Source organism: Thalassophryne amazonica, chromosome 20 (genome assembly GCF_902500255.1).
Source record: "Thalassophryne amazonica chromosome 20, fThaAma1.1, whole genome shotgun sequence".
Lineage (NCBI taxonomy): Eukaryota > Metazoa > Chordata > Actinopteri > Batrachoidiformes > Batrachoididae > Thalassophryne > Thalassophryne amazonica.
The window spans coordinates 41,499,478-41,520,386 of record NC_047122.1 but is presented as its reverse complement, the minus strand read 5'-3'; the positions used below and the strand labels follow the sequence as shown (position 1 = coordinate 41,520,386).

The window sequence follows — 20,909 nt, the reverse complement described above, 5'->3', positions numbered from 1 at the left end:
ATACCTTAAGTATATCTCCTTGTGCCAGATGGAAGGTTCGAGCAGAAATGTTGATGCCTTTACCAGCCTGCACCTGGAGTCGACATCAATCTCAGACTTACTGACCAATAAAGCTAACAACTTAGAAAGGCTTTATGGTAGCCAATACAGGTGTAGACATTAAAGGGTTTTCATCATTGCCCCTCTGTGCCACTTATACAATGGAAGATTACAGCTTTAGTGTAACCCTCTCAGCCTTTGAAACGCAAGTGTAAAATGTTTGACTCTTTTGGATAAACACCGTGAATATGGCATACCTGTATGTTCATGCATTAAAGTGCAACAGGGCTAAATTCCTGCAAATCTTAAATGGTTGTAACTTTGGAAAGTACTGCCTTCTCTTGCTCATGTCACTGTGGGGTTTCCACAAAAGCAGAATGTTAAAAATTGCTCAACCTGGTTCAGAAAACAAGTGATGATGCTGTACCTGCCCTGGGCAAGCAGACCAATGAAGCATTATCAAGCCGTGTAAATCAAGACTTTTTGACCATTGTAACACTCAATTATTCTCCTACTGAATCCAGAAGCTTAGTGGCTCAACTGAACAAGTGCCACCACTCCCAATATCAAAGCAAAACAAAAACAAAAAATGCTGTTGGGCCACTGGGCAAGTGTTAATGTCTACCCCTGAACTTGTGCAAACACAAACTCCATCATCTTCTCTAACAATTGCAAAACACAAACTGCTTTGTATTCATATTCAAGGCTGAACACACACACACACTGAACAAAAATAAATGAATGCCAAAGAGTGATCTTTTATTGTGACCAGGCTAAGGCACATCTGTGTTATAATCATGCTGCCTAATCAACATCTTGTTATTTTGTTTTGCCACACCTGTGAGATGGGATGGATTATCTCGACACAGGAGAAGTGCTCACTAACACAGATGTCGACAGATTTGTGAACAATATTTGAGAGAAATAGGTCTTTGGTGTATATAGAAATTTTTTAGATCTTTGAGTTCAGCTCATGAAAAACGGGAGTAAAACAAAAGTGTTGCATTTATATTTTTGTTCAGCATATATATAGGTAGTTTAGTTTACCTGAATGCTGTAGATGCACTCATGGTTGTTGTCATAGTTCATGGGATAATTGGGAGAGAGCAGAATGCCTTCATTGTTGATTACCGAGGAACCACACTCAGCTGATGACAAACAAAGAAAACAGAGACATTTTTCATATAAACATGAGGAAGATGTGATAAAATTCTCAGGACAGTTTCATAATAATATTGCTTGGCAATGTCCAAGCAGAAGTGTTGCAATAGGGTAGGCAAACTATATGTTTGCTGAGGGCCTCGAGCTGTTAGAGAACAGTTGATTGCATTACAGCAATGACAATTTTGTGAGAACCCCTTTACATTCTATGATGGGTCATGTACAGCTTAGGACACCATGGCATGTCAGGAACCCTATCTACGTAATAAGGCCCCATGTAACTAGCTTACTGTCAAAGCACCCTACAAAGCACCATGAAGTGCACTAATGCTTCATAAAGTCACAAAAGGCAGTACATGCAACAGGAGGAAGAAAGAAACTCGACAGTAGCTTATTCAGTCTGAACTGTTAATGCATAAAAAGAATACTATTTAATTTTGAATTTGCTTGTATAAATCTTACACTCTTCAAAAAACAAAAGATGGGATGTTGTCAATGGTTGTGGGTTAAGGATTTCATACAGATCTTAAAACTGTGGCGTGAACTGTGCAAGCATTTTTCTTTGGTTGAAGACTTGGATGATTTGCATTAGTTGCATTGCAGGCTGGTGATAATGTAGTCTTGGGTTTGGGTGTTTGTCCGGCCCCCCAGGTACCTTTTGCCTCGGCTCCTTGGGTCCCTTCACATACCTCTCTGTGTGTGAGGCCACAAAACATGCCACACATTTCAAACCCGATTTGAACTTCAACACCAAATCAATAAATCAGTCAGTATAATTAGAATACTTCTTGGAATGAAAAACATGTTTGTATACGTTTGGAGAAGGATGATGAGTCACTTCTTTTTCCTCAACGGAATAAATATGCACATGTGTGGATGTGAATCATCTTATAACCCTGTTATATAGGTGGATAGCAGTTACTCCCATCTGCTAAGCAGCATGTGCTTGTAGTAAAATTCTGAAACCAATATGTTTAAAGATACTTGCGCTCTGTACATTTCACGTATGCCCTCACCCAGCCGTCCCATTGCTCTCTCTTTCGCTCTCTCTCCTGCTCTGTGTCTCCACTGGTGTAATAGCCCTATTACAGCTGTCATATTGTCAATAAATCCTGCTGCTACAGCTTCCATTTGGAAAATTACCTCCTCACCCTCTTCCCTCCTTAACTTGTTTGCTCGCCATCTCTGAACAGTGCTTCTTTTACTCTTTTCTGCCTCAATCAGGCTCTCCTCATCCTCCTCTGCTCAGTCTTCACCTAGTTATTTCCAACCTTTTCTTTCTTTCATTTACTTTAGTAAACTGCTAATGACTAGAAGATAATTTGCAAGCTGAGGAAACGAGCCACTTGATTTTCTAAAACACTGAAGTTTGTCCTCAGACAACAATTGTGGGGAGGACAGGATAGGGCAAAAGCTACACAACTAATTAAAGCAGTAACAGGTTCTTAATGTGCACAAATTAACTAACTATAAGTGGGTTAAATTTAACAAGGAAAGTGTCAATATGCGCACAATCCTTTAAGTGTTACATAAATTAAGTTATTCCTTAACACTGAGAGTGTTATCTGGCAAACTCAGACTACTCTCACACAGCATGTTGTAGCACTGAGAGGCCTGTGTCGCATTCACCACTCTACCTGTCACTATCTGCCACAAGCGTGTCACACAGTGCAACATGGTTGCTGGCACGTGCCACCTTACAGTCTACTAGCACCAGTTTGTTCAGAAACTCCAAATCCATGTTGAAATGGAAATGAACTGAGATAAAGCTGATGTAATGCACACTGATTCCTGCACACCCACCATGGCTACATCAAGCACATACCTTCTGTGTAACAGTGGCTATACAGTGTAAAATCTTGGAAACCTTTCCTAACAAAATGTCTTCACACTGTGGGGAACACAGATTTCATATGGACCTAGCATGACTAGCTCATTGCACCCACATAGATAATAGGTTGGGTTTGAGGCTACTATCTTCTACAAGGTGATATTACTCAGATACTAATTTTTCTCATTTCTTATGCACTTATGGATGGCATTAACATAGCACTTGCAGAGAGATACCTTTACGAGATTTACGAGTACACGCTTTGTGTGTTCCTCTATTTATTGCTGTCTTTCCCCACCCACACTTTCATGTTTTTCTCATGGCAGTGGTTGAGTGAAGTCTATTATAGTTCATCAGTGATTCTATACATATGCACAGAAATCAAATCGCATTTAACACATTCTTGCTCAAAAAGACCTTGAACTTTTGCAACATGCTATAGATCCTTGTCAGAAAGGACATGCTCAGCATTTGTCTTGGTCATCTGTGGCCATTCTCTGGTGAGAGATTCTCAGCACCCCTTCAAAGGTGAACACTGAAGGACAACTCATATGCATGTCCTCATAAACCCAGAGGAATCCCAGAAAAAGCACGATTGGCCAGGGGTGAGATTGAAACTCTGAACACTTGGTTGCTGAACCACTACATCACTGTTTCTTCTGTTATAATATTAGCATGAATTTGACAAAAATAACTTTTTTAATCTATCTCTGGATGTGACAGCTTTTTCTTAAAGCGGATTATCTTCATGTTTTCAAAAACACTCCATTATTTCATTTTACTTACTTTCCATCCAGGCTTCTCCTCTGAGCCCTTTTAATCCTTTTTCTGTGCAGCAATTAGCAGTATGACTTTCAAGGTTGTACACAGAATTTTATAGTAAAGGTGATGCATCATAGTTTATCACTGATTACAATTTTTGACTGGTTGTGCTGCCTTCTTGCTGTAAATGACAGAATACTTCTTTTGCATTATTATGGATTACATAATAATTTAATGCCCCACATAACACTCGTAAGTGGTTTGACTAATGTAGTTTTGAGCAGAAAAGCAAAAATCCCACTCAGAATAAAAATGGCACTTTGTAGTCTAAAAAGTGTTTTTTCATTATTTTTTTGTAAATCATGTCACTGTTTTTTAAGATACTCAACAACCAGCATGACCTTGGTGGCCTCTAGAGGTCTGGCCAAGAAAGGTCTCGGTCGAGGAAACCCCTAAAAATGTCTAGGTCTGGTGGTTACCAACCTCTGAAAATGAAGGAACTATGAAGCTCAGTGCAAATCCAGAGCAGATAACGTGTGTGTGTGTCCTTGGACAAGAAAATGTATGTCCATTGTCCCAGTCCATGAAACTGTAAATGGGTATCGGTTTTGGCTGGGGAAGTAATAGAACAGACTGGCATCCCATGCAGGGCGAGTCATAGACTGTCAGCACTCTCATTTGTTTCATGCTACACAATCTGGAGAGAAGCACCACTAAGACTGTTCCTCAATGACCTATATAGGACTTTCGTCTCTCTCTCGGAATTAAAAATGAAAGTTGACACTTCAAAATTACACACACACACACACAAAAACAAAACAAAAAATCATGTCAATGTTTAAATACTGACTAATTTAAATTTGGCAAGCAGAAACAAAGTGATGCGCATGAATCTCCTGTTCTGTTACCTGTCAGTTTATGTTGTTAAATTTGACTAGTGCATTGGGTAGTGTTTAGAAAATAGGCAGCTGACATTTTTCAAGGATGGTAATAAATTATGCAAAGTTTCTATAATGATTTTAACTGAAAGTGCAGGACACTAAAATGAGAAAGAGTTGTGAATAATTATTATTTGGCACATTTAGTTGATGTTATGTTTTACAATGGGCAAGCTTGAGATATTTCCTGTGTTCAGACCTTGTCTGGTTACCAGGGACTGATTAATGGTGATATCAACATCCATTGTTCACTGTTGTTACTTAATATCTGTAATTTCTCCAAAAATATTAGTCTTATTAACTTTCTGTTTTGTGGCATTCATCCTTGACCCAAAATACATGAGTATACCAAATGGCAAATGTCAGCACTCCCCAGTTTCTCTGTGATGGAAGTCACACATGCATGCACACATACACTTACACAAAGGCCACTTGGCTTTTAATATAGAGATAACTTTTGGAACTCAACAAAAGAACATCCACATTAGTGGAGAGAGACACAAACAGGTCTCAACCTTGTACATCTGCTGCCTTTAAAAGTGAGGTTTCACAGACTGAAAAGGAAAATGTAAAATTCAGAACTATGTTTGTCTTTTGTTGTGTAGGCAATTGTTGTATGTATGCATTTGCAAAAAAGGCTTCAAGGCAGAGGCAGAAAAACAACTTAGCACATTTTAAATACTCATTTTCACTGCAGGCTTGTGTTTGGCTCCAGCAGCTTTTAAATAATTGAAATCAAATTCAACTTTGTGAAACAGAGATAAGTAAAGTATCGGCATTGTAATGAAACTCTACTTAGCAGTTTATTCTCTTCTTATAAGTGACAGTGACTGTAAGTCAGACATGATGGAACATGACACCTGTTGCTTTGATTGAGCAATAATTTATAGCCAGCAATAATGTTACACATACCAACACATCTTGGTAGTGGAGCACTCCACATTCTCCGCCCACCTCCAAGACAAATTAACTCTGGTGCACCCTCGAGGCGATAACCCATATTGCAGGAAAATGACAACGTGTCTCCAACCCCAAAACTGTAGCCATTTCTTCTGCCAAATCGTGGCATTCCGGGGTCCTCGCATGGCTCCAACGTATATTCTGCACAGCATAAGTGCAAATTCAGCATAAAGCACAGAAGTAAACAAACACCAAAAATGGGATTACTTACAATACGTACTGTTCCAAATACAAGTCAATGTTTGTTTTGGTTTTATTGGAAAGACATTCTTAAAAAATGATGATGTCTTATAATCAGGGACTACACTAACATATCATATACATCTGCAACAGCAGGTGGCCAAAAAAAACAACTGTGAAACTAGTGTGTCTCCACTGACTGAAGAAACTCACCCCACTAACTTGCATATTGGTTAAATAAAGGTTAAATTAAATTAAACTGTGCTGCATGATGGAGAGATGCCATCAAAAATCTGGTAAGTTAACCTGTAACTTTCAAGCAGCCAGAAAATACAGTGAAAATATAATCTTACAAGATGTCAAGCCCAAACTGACCATATAAAAAGGTTACTCTGATCGCCAAAAAAGCGGTATGTCAGTATATACAGTAGTGTTCAGAATAATAGTAGTGCTATGTGAGTAAAAAGATTAATCCAGGTTTTGAGTATATTTCTTATTGTTACATGGGAAACAAGGTACCAGTAGATTCAGTAGATAGAAAAGGGGGTGTTCACAATAATAATAGTGTGGCATTCAGTCAGTGAGTTTGTCAATTTTGTGGAACAAACAGGTGTGAATCAGGTGTCCCCTATTTAAGGATGAAGCCAGCACCTGTGGAACATGCTTTTCTCTTTGACAGCCTTAGGAAAAAGGGACGTTCAAGACACTGTTCAGAAGAACAGCGCAGTTTGATTAAAAAGTTGATTGGAGAGGGGAAAACATATATGCAGGTGCAAAAAATTATAGGCTGTTCATCTACAATGATCTCCAATGCTTTAAAATGGACAAAAAAAAAAAAAAAAAAAAACAGACGCGTGGAAGAAAATGGAAAACAACCATCAAAATGGATAGAAGAATAAACAGAATGGCAAAGTCTCACCCATTGATCAGCTCCAGGATGATCAAAGACAGTCTGGCCTGTAAGCGCTGTGACAGTTAGAAGACGCCTGTGTGAAGCTAATTTATTTGCAAGAATCCCCCGCAAAGTCCCTCTGTTAAATAAAAGACATGTGCAGAAGAGGTTACAATTTGCCAAAGAACACATCAACTGGCCTAAAGAGAAATGGAGGGATATTTTGTGGACTGATGTGAGTAAAATTGTTCTTTTTGGATCCAAGGGCCGCACACAGTTTGTGAGATGACCCCCAAACTCTGAATTCAAGCCACAGTTCACAGGGAAGACAGTGAAGCATGGGGGTGCAAGCATCATGATATGGGCATGTTTCTCCTACTATGGTGTTGGGCCTATATATTGCATACCAGGTATCATGGATCAGTTTGAATATGTCAAAATACTTGAAGAGGTCATGTTGCCTTATGCTGAAGAGGACATGCCCTTGAAATGGGTGTTGCAGCAAGACAATGACCCCAAGCACACTAGTAAACGAGCAAAATCTTGGTTCCAAACCAACAAAATTAATGCCTCGCAGATGTGAAGAAATCATGAAAAACTGTGGTTATACAACTCAATACTAGTTTAGTGATTCACAGGATTGATAAAAAAGCAGTTTGAACATAATAGTTCTGAGTTTGTAGCGTCAACAGCAGATGCTACTATTATTGTGAACACCCCCTTTTCCACTTTTTTGTTTTTTTACTAATAGCCCAATTTCATAGCCTTAAGAGTGTGCATATCATGAATGCTTGGTCTTGTTGGATGTGTGAGAATCTACTGAATCTACTGGTACCTTGTTTCCCATGTAACGATAAGAAATATACTCAAAACCTGGATTATTTTTTTAAGTCACATAGCACTACTAGTATTCTGAACACTACTGTAGTTGAAAAATAAAAAGAGGGGCTGCGCATAAAATGTGCTTTTATTTGCATTATTTGTGATTAAAATGAGGGATAGACCAATAATTGGCTGGGTCGATAATCTGCATTGTGTGATAATCCATCTGGGTACTCTGTAGGGATAGACAGATAATCGGCTAGGCCGATAATCGGCCAGGGGCGATTATCGGCTGATGTCGATAACTGGCATGGCCGATACTCAGCCAATATTGGCCGAAGTGATTATTGCTCTATCATAAATTAAAACAATTTTCTGAATTAAAAAACAACATTTGTGTTTCATAAAGTATTTTGTCTTGAAGAGGGAGATGCGGGGGAGTTGTCCTTCAGGTTCGTCTTATGTATTTGGTAAAATATGGTAGTATATATATACTTGACAACCCTGAGATCCATGATTATTTGACTCCAATAAACCTGATCTTCAACAGGCTACAATGAATTGATGTTTGAATTTAAAATTTGTGGCATCCTAGAGTAATGTGCAAATGTTTTAGATACACTTAATGCATCATAAAGGCATTTAAAAAGTATGAAAACCTTTATCAAATCATTACTCATACATAAATTAAATGTGTGATGAATTTCAACTTTGACAACAATCGCTATGATGTTTGGACTGTATTTATGTCAGAGTTGGGACAAAGTCACTGTCAAGTCATTCTCAAGTCATGAATCAGCTAGTCCCAAGTCAGCTTGCAAACAATTGGTGGTCATTAGGACTTCAGACTGGACGATTCACGACTTGATGGTGACTTTGTCCCACCTCTGCTTTATGTGTAATTTTTCAGTATATAAGCTGCACTAGGGTATAAGTAGCAGGACCTCAAAAACTATTTTAAGAAAAACATGACTTAAAGTATGAGTAATTGTGTTTTACAATAATTTTAATATTGTATGATCATTTGTACCTGTGTTTGTGTCAGTATTATTATTAGTAGTATAGAATAAAAACTATATCTTACATACTCACATTTATTGGAACTGATTTTGTGTTGTGTTGACATGCCAATAAACAAGGGGGTGGGGGAGCATCAAACTCTACTTTTATTATAACTCTGGGTTGCCTAAAACCTTTGCACAGTACAATACATGTGTATCCAGTGTCATACCATTGTGCCATATTATTTCATATTTGGAAGATGATTAAAGGTTATCGTATTTAATAGTTTTCAGTAACATTTACTGACTTGCTTGAGGCATCCATTCATTTTTTATTTTTGAGCAAAACCACTCAAACACATTTAGAGCAGTACTCAGGAGAGGTAAGTTGGAACTTTCCTTGGAATTTGCCACGAGAGTAAATAGTTCTTGACAGGCTCATGTCTCGCACTGACTTCACCTTCCTGGCTCATTATCAGGAAAATATATAAACCACCTCAGGTGAGAAGGTTTATATATTTATAATATATAATAATAATAAATAATGTAATATAATATAATATTATATTTATAGGTTTATACAAGTGAGACCTGACTTTTTGAACATGCTAAACTGAACTGAGACCACACTTTTGAAAATTACTACTCCCAGTGTAGTTGAGTTCTTTACCAGAGAAAGTTATGTTGAACCCCTCGTATGAAATGGAAAAATCCGAGATGAATCGTAGTTGGGCTTTGAAGTTGCCATAGAGACCAGCATTGATGTTGCTAGGCAACTCATTGCCGGTCAGGCGAGCCAGCGGTTGTAGGAAACTCCCATTTTCAGTAACCAGAAGGTAGTCATGTTGGTCCTCCAGATGGAAAGAATTGAACTGAAACTGGACCCCTGGGACAATGAAAGGGAGACACCCAACACGTGCACAGGCAGGTAGAGACAGTTGAGACTTTTGTATAGTTTGAATTGTTACAAAAGTATGAACTGCTAAGGTCAACATCACATGGGCAATAATATGAGCTGTGTTTGTGTACTTAGAAGTATGTGTTAGACCCAAAACAACTCTGACATGGCTGCCAAAGTATGCTGTAGTGTAAAACATAAGGCTGTCAGAGAAATGACAATATAATGGAAGTTTGTAGTTGCAGTATATTACACCACATAATGGATGAGTGTGTGTATTGCTGTGCTACTTGCTATTCTCGCTCTACTACAAGGTGTGGATCCATGCATGCGTGCATGTGTGTGTCTTGCCTTTCCCGTGGCTGACTTCAACAGTCCAGGTACAGTTGAGAGATGAAGGGTAGCTGTCTGGATAGCCGGGACTAAGGATGGTACCCCAGGGACCTCTAACATCACCGCCACATAGAGCTGGACAGATTGGGAGAGACAGAGCAGGAAAGAGGGATGGAGGAAGGGAAGGAAGGAGGGAGAGAGAGAAAGAGGTGGAGAGAAGGTTAGCATCAGTCTGTTGATTAATATAATAGCTAAAACTTTGTAGTGGAGTTTAAATACCACTTTTGCAATAGATGTACATTGAAAACAGAGAGAGAGTGAGAGAGAAATGATACAGAGCTAGAGAGAGGGATGATAGAGAGATTCTGACATACAGATACAGAGATAGAGAGATAGAATGATAGAGGACTTAGAGAAACAGAGATAAAGACAGATAGGAAGATTGCGAGAGAGAGAGAGAGACACTAGAACCGCAGTAGAGCATAGAGGGAACTAGAGGGCTGACTCTTCATGTGACTGTGTGGAACCAAGGAGGCAGTGCTGCCATCATTTAATGTTTAAACTTGCAGCAAGTAAGTGCAACGAGCGCAGTGTTCTGCAATGTTTAAACTGCCTCAACCAGTCTGTTTACCTGTTTAGTGTTGTAGTACTTTATTCATCTGGATTTATATAACAAGTAAATAGATATGTCTCATTTGAATGGTGGATTATATATTATGTGGCATTGATAATTATCCCTAGGTTTGGTGGCAAAGCAGTGAAGTGCACTTTTTCCAGTGCGGAAGCTTCCCGGTTCAAGGCCACCCCTACCCACTCTCCATGTAATGTGGAATTGCATTAGGAAGGCTATTTGGTCCAAATCTTGTGCCACATGAAGATGCAGATCTACCATTGATCTGCTGTGGTGACCAAAAGAGAAACAAGGGAGAAGCCAAAGAGACTTACTCATGATTATTTGTCCCACTGTATGGAAAATTAGTCCACTGTATGGTGTATGTTAGTCCACTGCCAATTTTTTTTGCATGTGTAATTTGATTCCAGTTACCATTTATTGTGGTTCTGCATGTTACATTCCACTGACGCTCTGTCACACCTTGATGATTTAGGCAGCGTATGCCGACCATATTAAAAAGCCAGCATACATCTAATAAGCTATGGGTACGTTCTATGTCAGTTAAGCGCATGTTGAAGCACGCTGATATACGTTGTAAAATGGCGAATACGTCAATTTTTTTTTACAATTTACAATTCAAATTTTACAAAATTTTCGACATATGCCAGCGTATGACTCATACGTCCCACATACACGGGCCATAAGTTGTAGGTAAGTTATGTGATTGTGTTGTTTCTTGTAAGTTACTCATGTTGAAATATGTCCATTGATGATTAGTTGAATAACTGAAAGTTGCAGTCCTCATACGAACAGTTCAGACTGTTCCAAATATTAAAGCCATTCACACACGGTTCAGTCATCACAGCCTGACAAAACTGTATCCACATAGTGTTCCAATTTTGGAAAACGACGTCTGAAAATACTTTAGTTCTTTGTTGTGGCTGATGAAACGTATCGTTTTTAAAGAAGTCGCTCTGTGTTTTGTCTCTCAGCCTGCACCAGAGGGCACTTGTGCCACAACAAGACAATTAACTTATTTTAAAAGTTATTTGAAAGAGTCACAGCCCCTCATTCATTCACGTCAGCGTTTACCACACACATAAAAACATGTGTGCGGGGCACATGTGCACGCATGACACTGGACACCTTTGCTTTGCTGGCACTGAGCCAAGCAGTCACACTGCATCAGACACAGCCTTTCCAGTGTACTTTAATTTCTTTTTTTTTTTTTGCTCACTTCAGGAGCACAACACAACACTGTACACCGTGACGTCGGTTGGATTATCACATAGCATTTAATTTTTGCTGTGGTTATTTGCAGCACACAGCAGCCGGGTGAGAGGCTTTTCATCACAGGCTGTGGTTTGGATCCTGTGCACTCTGTGCTGTCCTGGTGCCGTGCTGGAGTTGAGTTTCATGTTTAATAATGTTGTCACGGCCTGGCGATATAGTTCCATGTCACACCTCCTACAGAGTTTAGGTGGTGATCAAGTAATAATATGTATATTACAGCGGTGAGATCCATTCAGCTCTGACGCGTGCGATGACATTATTGCGCACGAGATCATGGAGAGGCGCAGTGGCACACGGGGCTTTCGGTATGATTGCACGCTGTTCACCCCCACTGTACATAATGAATGCATGCCACATACATGTTATTACATATCAACATTTCCTTTCCCCTCCCTGGCCGGGGTCCAGTGGAAGTGGACATCTGTGGCACAACATGCCGGCAGGTTTTGCTGTGACTGATCGATCTCAGAGCTCAATCAACCATGATCAGATCATTTCAGATACTGTTTTGATGCCGTCAGAATGTGTAAACTGCGATCAGATGATGCAAAAACTGCACATAGACCGCCATCAGATGTGCCTCCCATCTCAATGGTGCCAAGAGTGTTTTGAACATGTGCAACACACTTGGAACAGCTGAGCAAAAGGGACCAAATATGTAGACTGCTTAGACTGCAGTCTGCTGGTCTTCAGACCACACCTCAATACATCCTGATTGTGGCCGGACATGATATTCTGACGCCATTCGGCCTCAATTAGCATATGCGTGATGGGGTATTATTCCTATCAGTGTACCGTTTTGGTGGAGTTCATCCTTGACCCAAAATACATAAGCATGCCAAATGGTAAATGTCAGCTGTGCTCTCTTTGTCCCTGATCGAAGTTGCTTGCAAGCATGCACGCACAGCTGTTTGTCTTTACCACATGCAGGTGCTTCTAATTTTAGACACAAACTGAGTGGAGACCAAGCACAATACACATTTCACTCATTCATGGTAACAGGCAACATAACTAAAGTGACTAAACCAACTGAATGACAAAATCACAATAAATCAATAACTCTAATAACTGTTAAACTAATATGTACCACAAAAACAACATTTAAAACCCCCAAACCCCAAACTCCCATGGTGCATTGGCAATTGTCAGCTGTCCCCAGCTTTTGCATGATGGAAGCCATACACGTGAGCACACACACACACACAGAGGCCATTTGGCTATTGTAATATAGATGCTTCAGTAGCACCTGCTGTACACAGTCATATTCTACAACCCCTGGCAAAAATTATGGAATCACCGGCCTCGGAGGATGTTCATTCAGTTGTTGAATTTTGTAGAAAAAAAAATCAGATCACAGACATGACACAAAACTAAAGTCATTTCAAATGGCAACTTTCTGACTTTAAGAAACACTATAAGAAATCAGGAAAAAAAAAAAAAACTGTGGCAGTCAGTAACGGTTACTTTTTTAGACCAAGCAGAGGGAAAAAAATATGGAATCACTCAATTCTGAGGAAAAAATTATGGAATCATGAAAAACAAAAGAACGCTCCAACACATCACTAGTATTTTGTTGCACCACCTCTGGCTTTTATAACAGCTTGCAGTCTCTGAGGCATGGACTTCATCAATCTGGCTCCAACTTTCTCTGATTGCTGTTGCCAGATCAGCTTTGCAGGTTGGAGCCATTTTCTTCAACTTCCAAAGATTTTCAATTGGATTAAGATCCGGACTATTTGCAGGCCTTGACATTGACCCTATGTGTCTTTTTGCAAGGAATGTTTTCACAGTTTTTGCTCTACGGCAAGATGCATTATCATCTTGAAAAATGATTTCATCATCCCCAAACATCTTTTCAATTGATGGGATAAGAAAAGTGTCCAAAATATCAACGTAAACTTGTGCATTTATTGATGATGTAATGACAGCCAGTAACCGTTACTGACTGCCACAATTTTTTTTCCTGATTTCTTAAAGCCAGAAAGTTGCCATTTGAAATGACTTTAGTTTTGTGTCATGTCTGTGATCTGCTTTTTTTCTACAAAATTAAACAACTGAATGAACATCCTCCGAGGCCGGTGATTCCATAATTTTTGCCAGGGGTTGTATAATAGCTTAGCTTATGTGTGGAATATTTCAGAAGGGTTAAACCCTGAAATCTGGCTCTGCAGCTCCACCTGTGCATCATGCACATAAAGTGCTAAATTAGATTTGCATGAATAACTGTGGGCTGCAGTCACAATCATCACAGTGATGAAGTCTCGATATGTTCTGTTAGACAGCAGAAAAAAAAACTAATTTTCTTCAGTGAAAGAAGTTATTGGCCAAACTGGCCTCATAAGCGTAAACTTCAGCTGGGAGTTTGGCTTGGAGATTTAAACCCAATTTGTCAGATTGTGTTGCTTTGGGATCTGCAGTCTCTGAGCACCAATTTGTTTTAAAGGCTGAGTGTTTAACTGAGAACTGGATAAACAAAACAAGAAACATAAAAAGGTTGAATGCTTAGATATTACATAGTATTTCCTACAACATAATTGTTGTGCCTGAGCTGCACAGTTACAGTAATCTTTTTTTATGTTAATACAGTTTAATTTCAAGCTGTGTTAGTCAAATTATTCATGTATTATATAGATTTGGATTCTTAGATGGTGGCTGCAGGAGAACCCTGTAGGCTGTGCTCGGAGTTTAGCTGCAGCTCTTATAGTCGTGTGCATAGTTCAGGTTGGCTCAGAAATATCTGTCAAGCAGAGGTGGAAAACTCCAGCTTCAGAAAGTAAAAGTTCAGCTATGTATTGCTTCTACTTGTGCACCTAAAAACAGGTGATCTCAATAATAAAAACAAGTAAGAAATCACATGTACCTAAGTATTCACAGCCTTTTCCATGAAGCTCCAAATTGAGCTCAGGTGCATCCTGTTTCCACTGATCATCCCTGAGATGTTTCTACAGCTTAACTGGAGTCCACCTGGCGTAAATTCAGTTGACTGGACATGATTTGGAAAGGCACACACCTGCCTACATATATAAGGTCCCACAGCTGACAGTGCATGAAAATTCAGTAAGGAATGTCTTCTAGAAACAGAAGCTATGATGTAATATGTTTTAGGTATCTATCTAAAGTTCACCCTGCTAGCTTACTATAGGAAGACAAAATACATATTCTATATGCTATCTAATGGAAACCCCAAACTTACATACTATATGTTGATATCTATTAAAGAACCTATAAACTGAAGAATGATTAAAAATCTACACCATGTAAAATAAAACTGTAAATTATGAAAATAAGCTAATTATACCTAGATGAGCTACCGTTAAATTAGCTGTTAATAAGCCAAGCGTACATTGCTAGCCAACAAGGTTAAACAAAGCCGGTAACTAGCGCATAAAGTACAATAGCGTAGTTTCACCCTACAATAACTGTATTACCAAATACATAGAACAACAAATGTAAACAGAAGTGTGTATTAACATTAGCTTCCCCAAACAGAACAGAACCAACTATATTGCTAGCGATGATAAACAGTGCTGCAGCTGGCTAGATAAGCTAACATTAGCTGTTAGGTTTAACTAATTGTACCCCACTTCTCCATTTTTATCACTAATATAATAATATTAAAAAAGAACAAACCAAACATGAAGTCAAAGGAATTTTAGACAGGATTGTCTCGAGGCACAAATCTAGGGAATGGTACAGAAACATTCCTGCTGCTTTGAAGGTCCCAATGAGCATCTGTAAATGGCCACCCACCTAAACTGGGCGACTGGGGAGAAGGACCTTAGTGAGGAAGGTGACCAAGAACCCAATGGTCACTCTTTCAGAGCACCAACATTCCTCTGTGGAGAGAGAACCTTCCAGAAGGACAACCATCTCTGCAGCAATCCACCAATCAGGCCTGTATGATAGAGTGGCCAGACGGAAGCCGCTCCTTAGTAAAAGACACATGACAGCCCACCTGGAGTTTGCCAAAAGGCACCTAAAGGACTCTCAGACCATGAGAAACAAAATTCTCTGGTCTGATGAGACAAAGATTGAACTCTTTGGCGTGAATGCCAGGCGTCATGTTTGGAGGAAACCAGGCACCATCCCTACAGTGAAGCATGGTGGTGGCAGCATCATGCTGTGGGGATGTTTTTCAGCGGCAGGAACTGGGAGACTAGTCAGCATTGAGGGAAAGATGAATACAGCAATATACAAAGTTATCCTGGATGAAAACCTGCTCTGGAGCGCTCTTGACCTCAGATTGGGGTGATGATTATCTTTCAGCAGGACAATGACCCTAAGCACACAGCCAAGATATCAAAGGAGTGGCTTCAGGACAACCCTGTGAATGTCCTTGAGTGTCTCAGCCAGAGCCCAGACCTGAATCTGATGGAACATCTGTACAGAGATCTGAAAATGGATCTGAAAATGGCTGTGCACCAACGTTCCCCATCCAACCTGATGGAACTTAAGAGGTGCTCCAAAGAGGAATGGGAAAAACTGCCAAAAGATAGGTGCACCAAGCTTGTTGCATCACATTCAAGATGACTTGGGGTTGTAATTGCTGCCAAAAGTGAATCAATAGAGTATTGAGCAAAGGGTATGAATACCTATGTACATGTGATTTTAGTTTTTTACTTTACCTTAAACATTTACAAAAAATTCAAAAATACTTCATCATGTTGTCATTATGAAGTGCTGTGAGTAAAACTGAGGGGAAAAAAAAAGGATTTACTCCATTTTGGAATAAGGCTATAACATAAAATGTGAAGATGAGAAGAGGAAGGCCAAAACATAGGTTTATGGATGTGGTGCACAAAGACATAAAGGCTGTAACAGATGAAGATGCAGATGACAAGGTGAAATGAAGACAGATCTACTGTGCCAACCACGAATGGTAGCAGCCAAAAGAAGACAAAGTATAATTTATTGGTACAACACCTTTCAATAACGAAATCACAAAGCTTTCACAACGAAATAACACACAGTAAGATGATATAAATAAATCAGTAAAACCTAAAACAACAACAGAATACATAAATAAGTTAAAAACCTGTCTGGACTAGACAGTTTGAGGGTGCTGTTGAAAAGAGGCCAGATATTTTAGCAACCTAATTTCCAGAGGTAGACTGTTCCAGAGCCTTTAGTCCAGAGGTCTCAAACTGATTCCAGAAAGGGCCAAGAGGGTGCAGATTTTCTTTGCAACCACCCACTCCACCAGGTGATTTCACTGATTAACATCACTTTAAGCAGATGGAATCAGGGGCCTCATGTACAAAGTGTGTGTATGCACAAAAACGCAGCGTCAAAAGTGAAATGACCGTGGAAATGTGCGGTGCACCACACAAAAATCCTGGCTTGCGTACGTGTTTGTACAGCTATTGTTCCACTGCCAACACGTAGAGGTGATGCTGAGACTGTTAATCGTGTGAAAACAAGAAGCCATCAGAGTGATATACACATCAGAGACACACTTATGAACAATTAACACACCCACACACTTGCAATTATATGGGTGGACACAGTGGTGGGCACAGTTCCGCTAATCCGCTAACCGCTAATTATCGAAGATAATGTTTTCATTATCATATAACTTTGAAAACCATTATCGGACTAATTATCTTCCGATAATTTTTAGACTGCTAACGTATTTTTGCAGACGTGGTAAACAAAGCTTAATAGTTACAAACATTTATGACATCTAAAATCAATTAAGTACCTACCTGTTAAATGTTTTGTAGTCGATGCGCAGTTCTATCCTCCGTAAACAGAGGAGAGCTGGTTCTAAAAGAAACCGCTGTATCCTCTGCAGGCAAAGGAGAACTGATCACAGAAAAGAAAAAAAACTAATTTCTTTAGACCCCATACTGATACGCTGGCAATATCACCCAAGTCATCCAGAGGCATACAGTTTTAACCAAACTAATTTCGGACAAGTTATTTAAATTAACGTCACATCTGAAGTTTTATAAAGTGAAAATATCAGATATTCAGGATGTTTTAGGTTTTAGTGTGGAGATGCTGTGCCCAGCAGTGAAATATGGGTAATGTCAGTACATTCACGACAGAAGAAATGCATTTGAGACGCTCTGATCAGGCTCCACATGGACAACAGCATTAAACTCTTTGTATATTGTGCCTAAAACGCTTGTGAATATATTCTCTGGGTTTATACACATTGTTATTGTGTTTGTTTTATGTAAAAATGCCAGAAGCAGCACAGGTTGCTTCTCATTATTTTCAATTGGAATCATTGCAATCGATTCCTGTTTGCTATTTAGCGTCCTGCTTATGTCAAACACTGTCTGTTGTCGTTGTTCCAGAGTAATATATATATATATAAGATGTCTGAAATTTTTAAATGTAGCAGACAGGGATTGTCTGGAATTTTGTTTTGACACGTTTTCACGGTCTCTACTGCCATCTACTGGCCAGTATTCGCCCTAAAGCTGGGCAGACACTGTACGATATTTTCAATCATTGTACTTGGCTCCAGCTCAAACTGTATGACAAAACCGCACAGTGTAAAAGTTCAGCGTGCACAAAAGAAACAGAAGCTGCTCTCCCAAAGAGATGATCACTGTTTATGCTCTCTCCAATTCCGCATCGGTGTTTGCACATGCACAGTGCAAGAGATTAAACGCAGCTTGTTACTCCATGTATACACGAGGCAGGATGCGCGATTAAGATGAAACTTGGTGTGATCCAAAAAATTCTTGCACAAGTGAAATATCTGATGACAAAGGGCCAAAACTCGCACAATGTCAGTCCAGCTTAAGTACTGAGTGTCTGGGCACCAGCAGAGCATTGCAGTGTTCTATTTATTTTGACCCCGTTTATATCAGAGGGTTATCTAATTACAACTTGGCTTTTTTTTTTTTTGAAAATGCCTTTTTTTTTAACAAATAAAAAAATGCCATATTTTACAAAAACACATTTATCTGTAAACACCAACACACGACACGCCTCACATTAACGTGTTGGTTTACATAGAATGAAAGTCAACCAATCAGTGTTAGCAGAGGCACATTTTACCCATAATCCCTTTGGCATCTGTCTGTGTTTGTTACAAAACTTCAGAATTAGTGCATTATTCAACATTAAAATATAATATATGTTATATTTTAACTTTGTACAAATGACAGAATTGACATTAATGGAGTTATTCTCTCAGTATTCATTTTATTTATAAACCAAACCATACGTCAGCACTGCTTTATTTTCCAAGACCTCCGCCTCATGGCAATGCTGTTACTGAGTAGAGAGTTGAGCTTCGCTGCTGGAAGCTATGTAGTATACAGAAGCTTCCACCAGTGGGCAGGGCACACAAAGACAGAAGTGCTGAGTCATTGTTTGGGTCTGTGGTCACCTTTGATGCTACCAGAAGCGATCATGATGTTAAAACTCAAAATCAGCTTGTTAGCAGTTGCAAGTGTACCATAGACAATACTGGAAGTTATCGGTTATCTGTAGCTTCCGATAAATTTTTGGGTGGTTTATCAGATCGTTACTCTGGATGGCATTTCCCTGATCTCTAGTAATACTGTGAGAAATCTTGGAGTCATTTTTGATCAGGATATGTCATTCAAAGCGCATATTAAACAAATATGTAGGACTGCCTTTTTGCATTTATGCAATATCTCTAAAATTAGAAAGGTCTTGTCTCAGAGTGATGCTGAAAAACTAATTCATGCATTTATGTCCTCTAGGCTGGACTATTGTAATTCATTATTATCAGGTTGTCCTAAAAGTTCCCTAAAAAGCCTTCAGTTGGTTCAGAATGCTGCAGCTAGAGTACTGACGGGGACTAGCAGGAGAGAGCATATCTCACCCGTGTTGGCCTCTCTTCATTGGCTTCCTGTTAATTCTAGAATAGAATTTAAAATTCTTCTTCTTACTTATAAGGTTTTGAATAATCAGGTCCCATCTTATCTTAGGGACCTCGTAGTACCATATTACCCCATTAGAGCGCTTCGCTCTCAGACTGCGGGGCTTACTTGTGGTTCCTAGGGTTTGTAAGAGTAGAATGGGAGGCAGAGCCTTCAGCTTTCAGGCTCCTCTCCTGTGGAACCAGCTCCCAATTCAGATCAGGGAGACAGATACCCTCTCTACTTTTAAGATTAGGCTTAAAACTTTCCTTTTCGCTAAGGCTTATAGTTAGGGCTGGATCGGGTGACCCTGGACCATCCCTTGGTTATGTTGCTTTAGACGTAGACTGTGGGGGGGTTCCCATGATGCACTGTTTCTTTCTCTTTTTGCTCCGTATGCATCACTCTGCATTTAATCATTAGTGATCGATCTCTGCCCCCCTTCTCGGCATGTCTTTTTCCTGGTTCTTTCCCTCAGCCCCAACCAGTCTCAGCAGAAGACTGCCCCTCCCTGAGCCTGGTTCTGCTGGAGGTTTCTTCCTGTTAAAAAGGGAGTTTTTCCTTCCCACTGTGGCCAAGTGCTTGCTCATAGGGGGTCGTTTTGACCGTTGGGGTTTTTCATAATTATTGTATGGCCTTGCCTTACAATATGGAGCGCCTTGGGGCAACTGTTTGTTGTGATTTGGCGCTATATAAGAAAAAAGTTGATTGATTGATTGATCAGTTTAGCTTTATAAAAGATAACTTTTCAGTTAGCTGATTATCTGTTATCAAAGCTAATTTTTTGGTTAACTGTGCCCACCACTGGATGGACATAAAATCATGTGCAAAGTGATGCACCAAATAAACTATGTTTCCACGTCATGTTCATCTGTAGCTCACACTCTGTATACATTCTTCTCTGTCGGAGTGGGGATTCCAAGCTCTCAGGCCTTATTTGCACGACTTTGCATATTTAAATAGGGGTGTGGAATGGGAGGAGCTTGGTGTGTGGGCATGTGCGCTCAATTCACGTTGATTGGGATGTACAAACAGAACGTGCTTGGATCCATGCACTTTGATACATCTTAATTTTTTTGTGCTTATGCCAGTTTCTGGGTTTTGGCGGATGCCATGTTTCAGTAGGAAATCCATGCAAGTCTTTGTCTATGAGGCCCCTGGTGGAGTGGATGGTTGCAAAGAAAACCTGCACCCTCTCGGCCCTTTCTGGATCGGTTTGAGACCTCTACTTTGGTCAGATGTTATAGATTCTGTGTCTAAATGAAGTGGTGTTGAGTGATTCTCCAAAACCAAAAAGGTTGAACAACTCATTCACATTTAAAATTCATTTACATCA

The 20,909-nt window shown here is 39.6% G+C and overlaps 1 protein-coding gene across 1 annotated transcript in view; it reads right to left on the bottom strand.

Moving 5' to 3' along the window:
* Nucleotides 1-20,909, bottom strand: part of LOC117502203 (CUB and sushi domain-containing protein 3-like) — a 1,088,443-nt gene that overhangs the window by 202,163 nt on the left and 865,371 nt on the right. Inside the window, 5 exon segments of the mRNA XM_034161241.1 lie at nt 5-73; nt 1,087-1,187; nt 5,644-5,832; nt 9,257-9,472; nt 9,836-9,952. Coding sequence (XP_034017132.1) covers nt 5-73; nt 1,087-1,187; nt 5,644-5,832; nt 9,257-9,472; nt 9,836-9,952 — 692 coding nt within the window.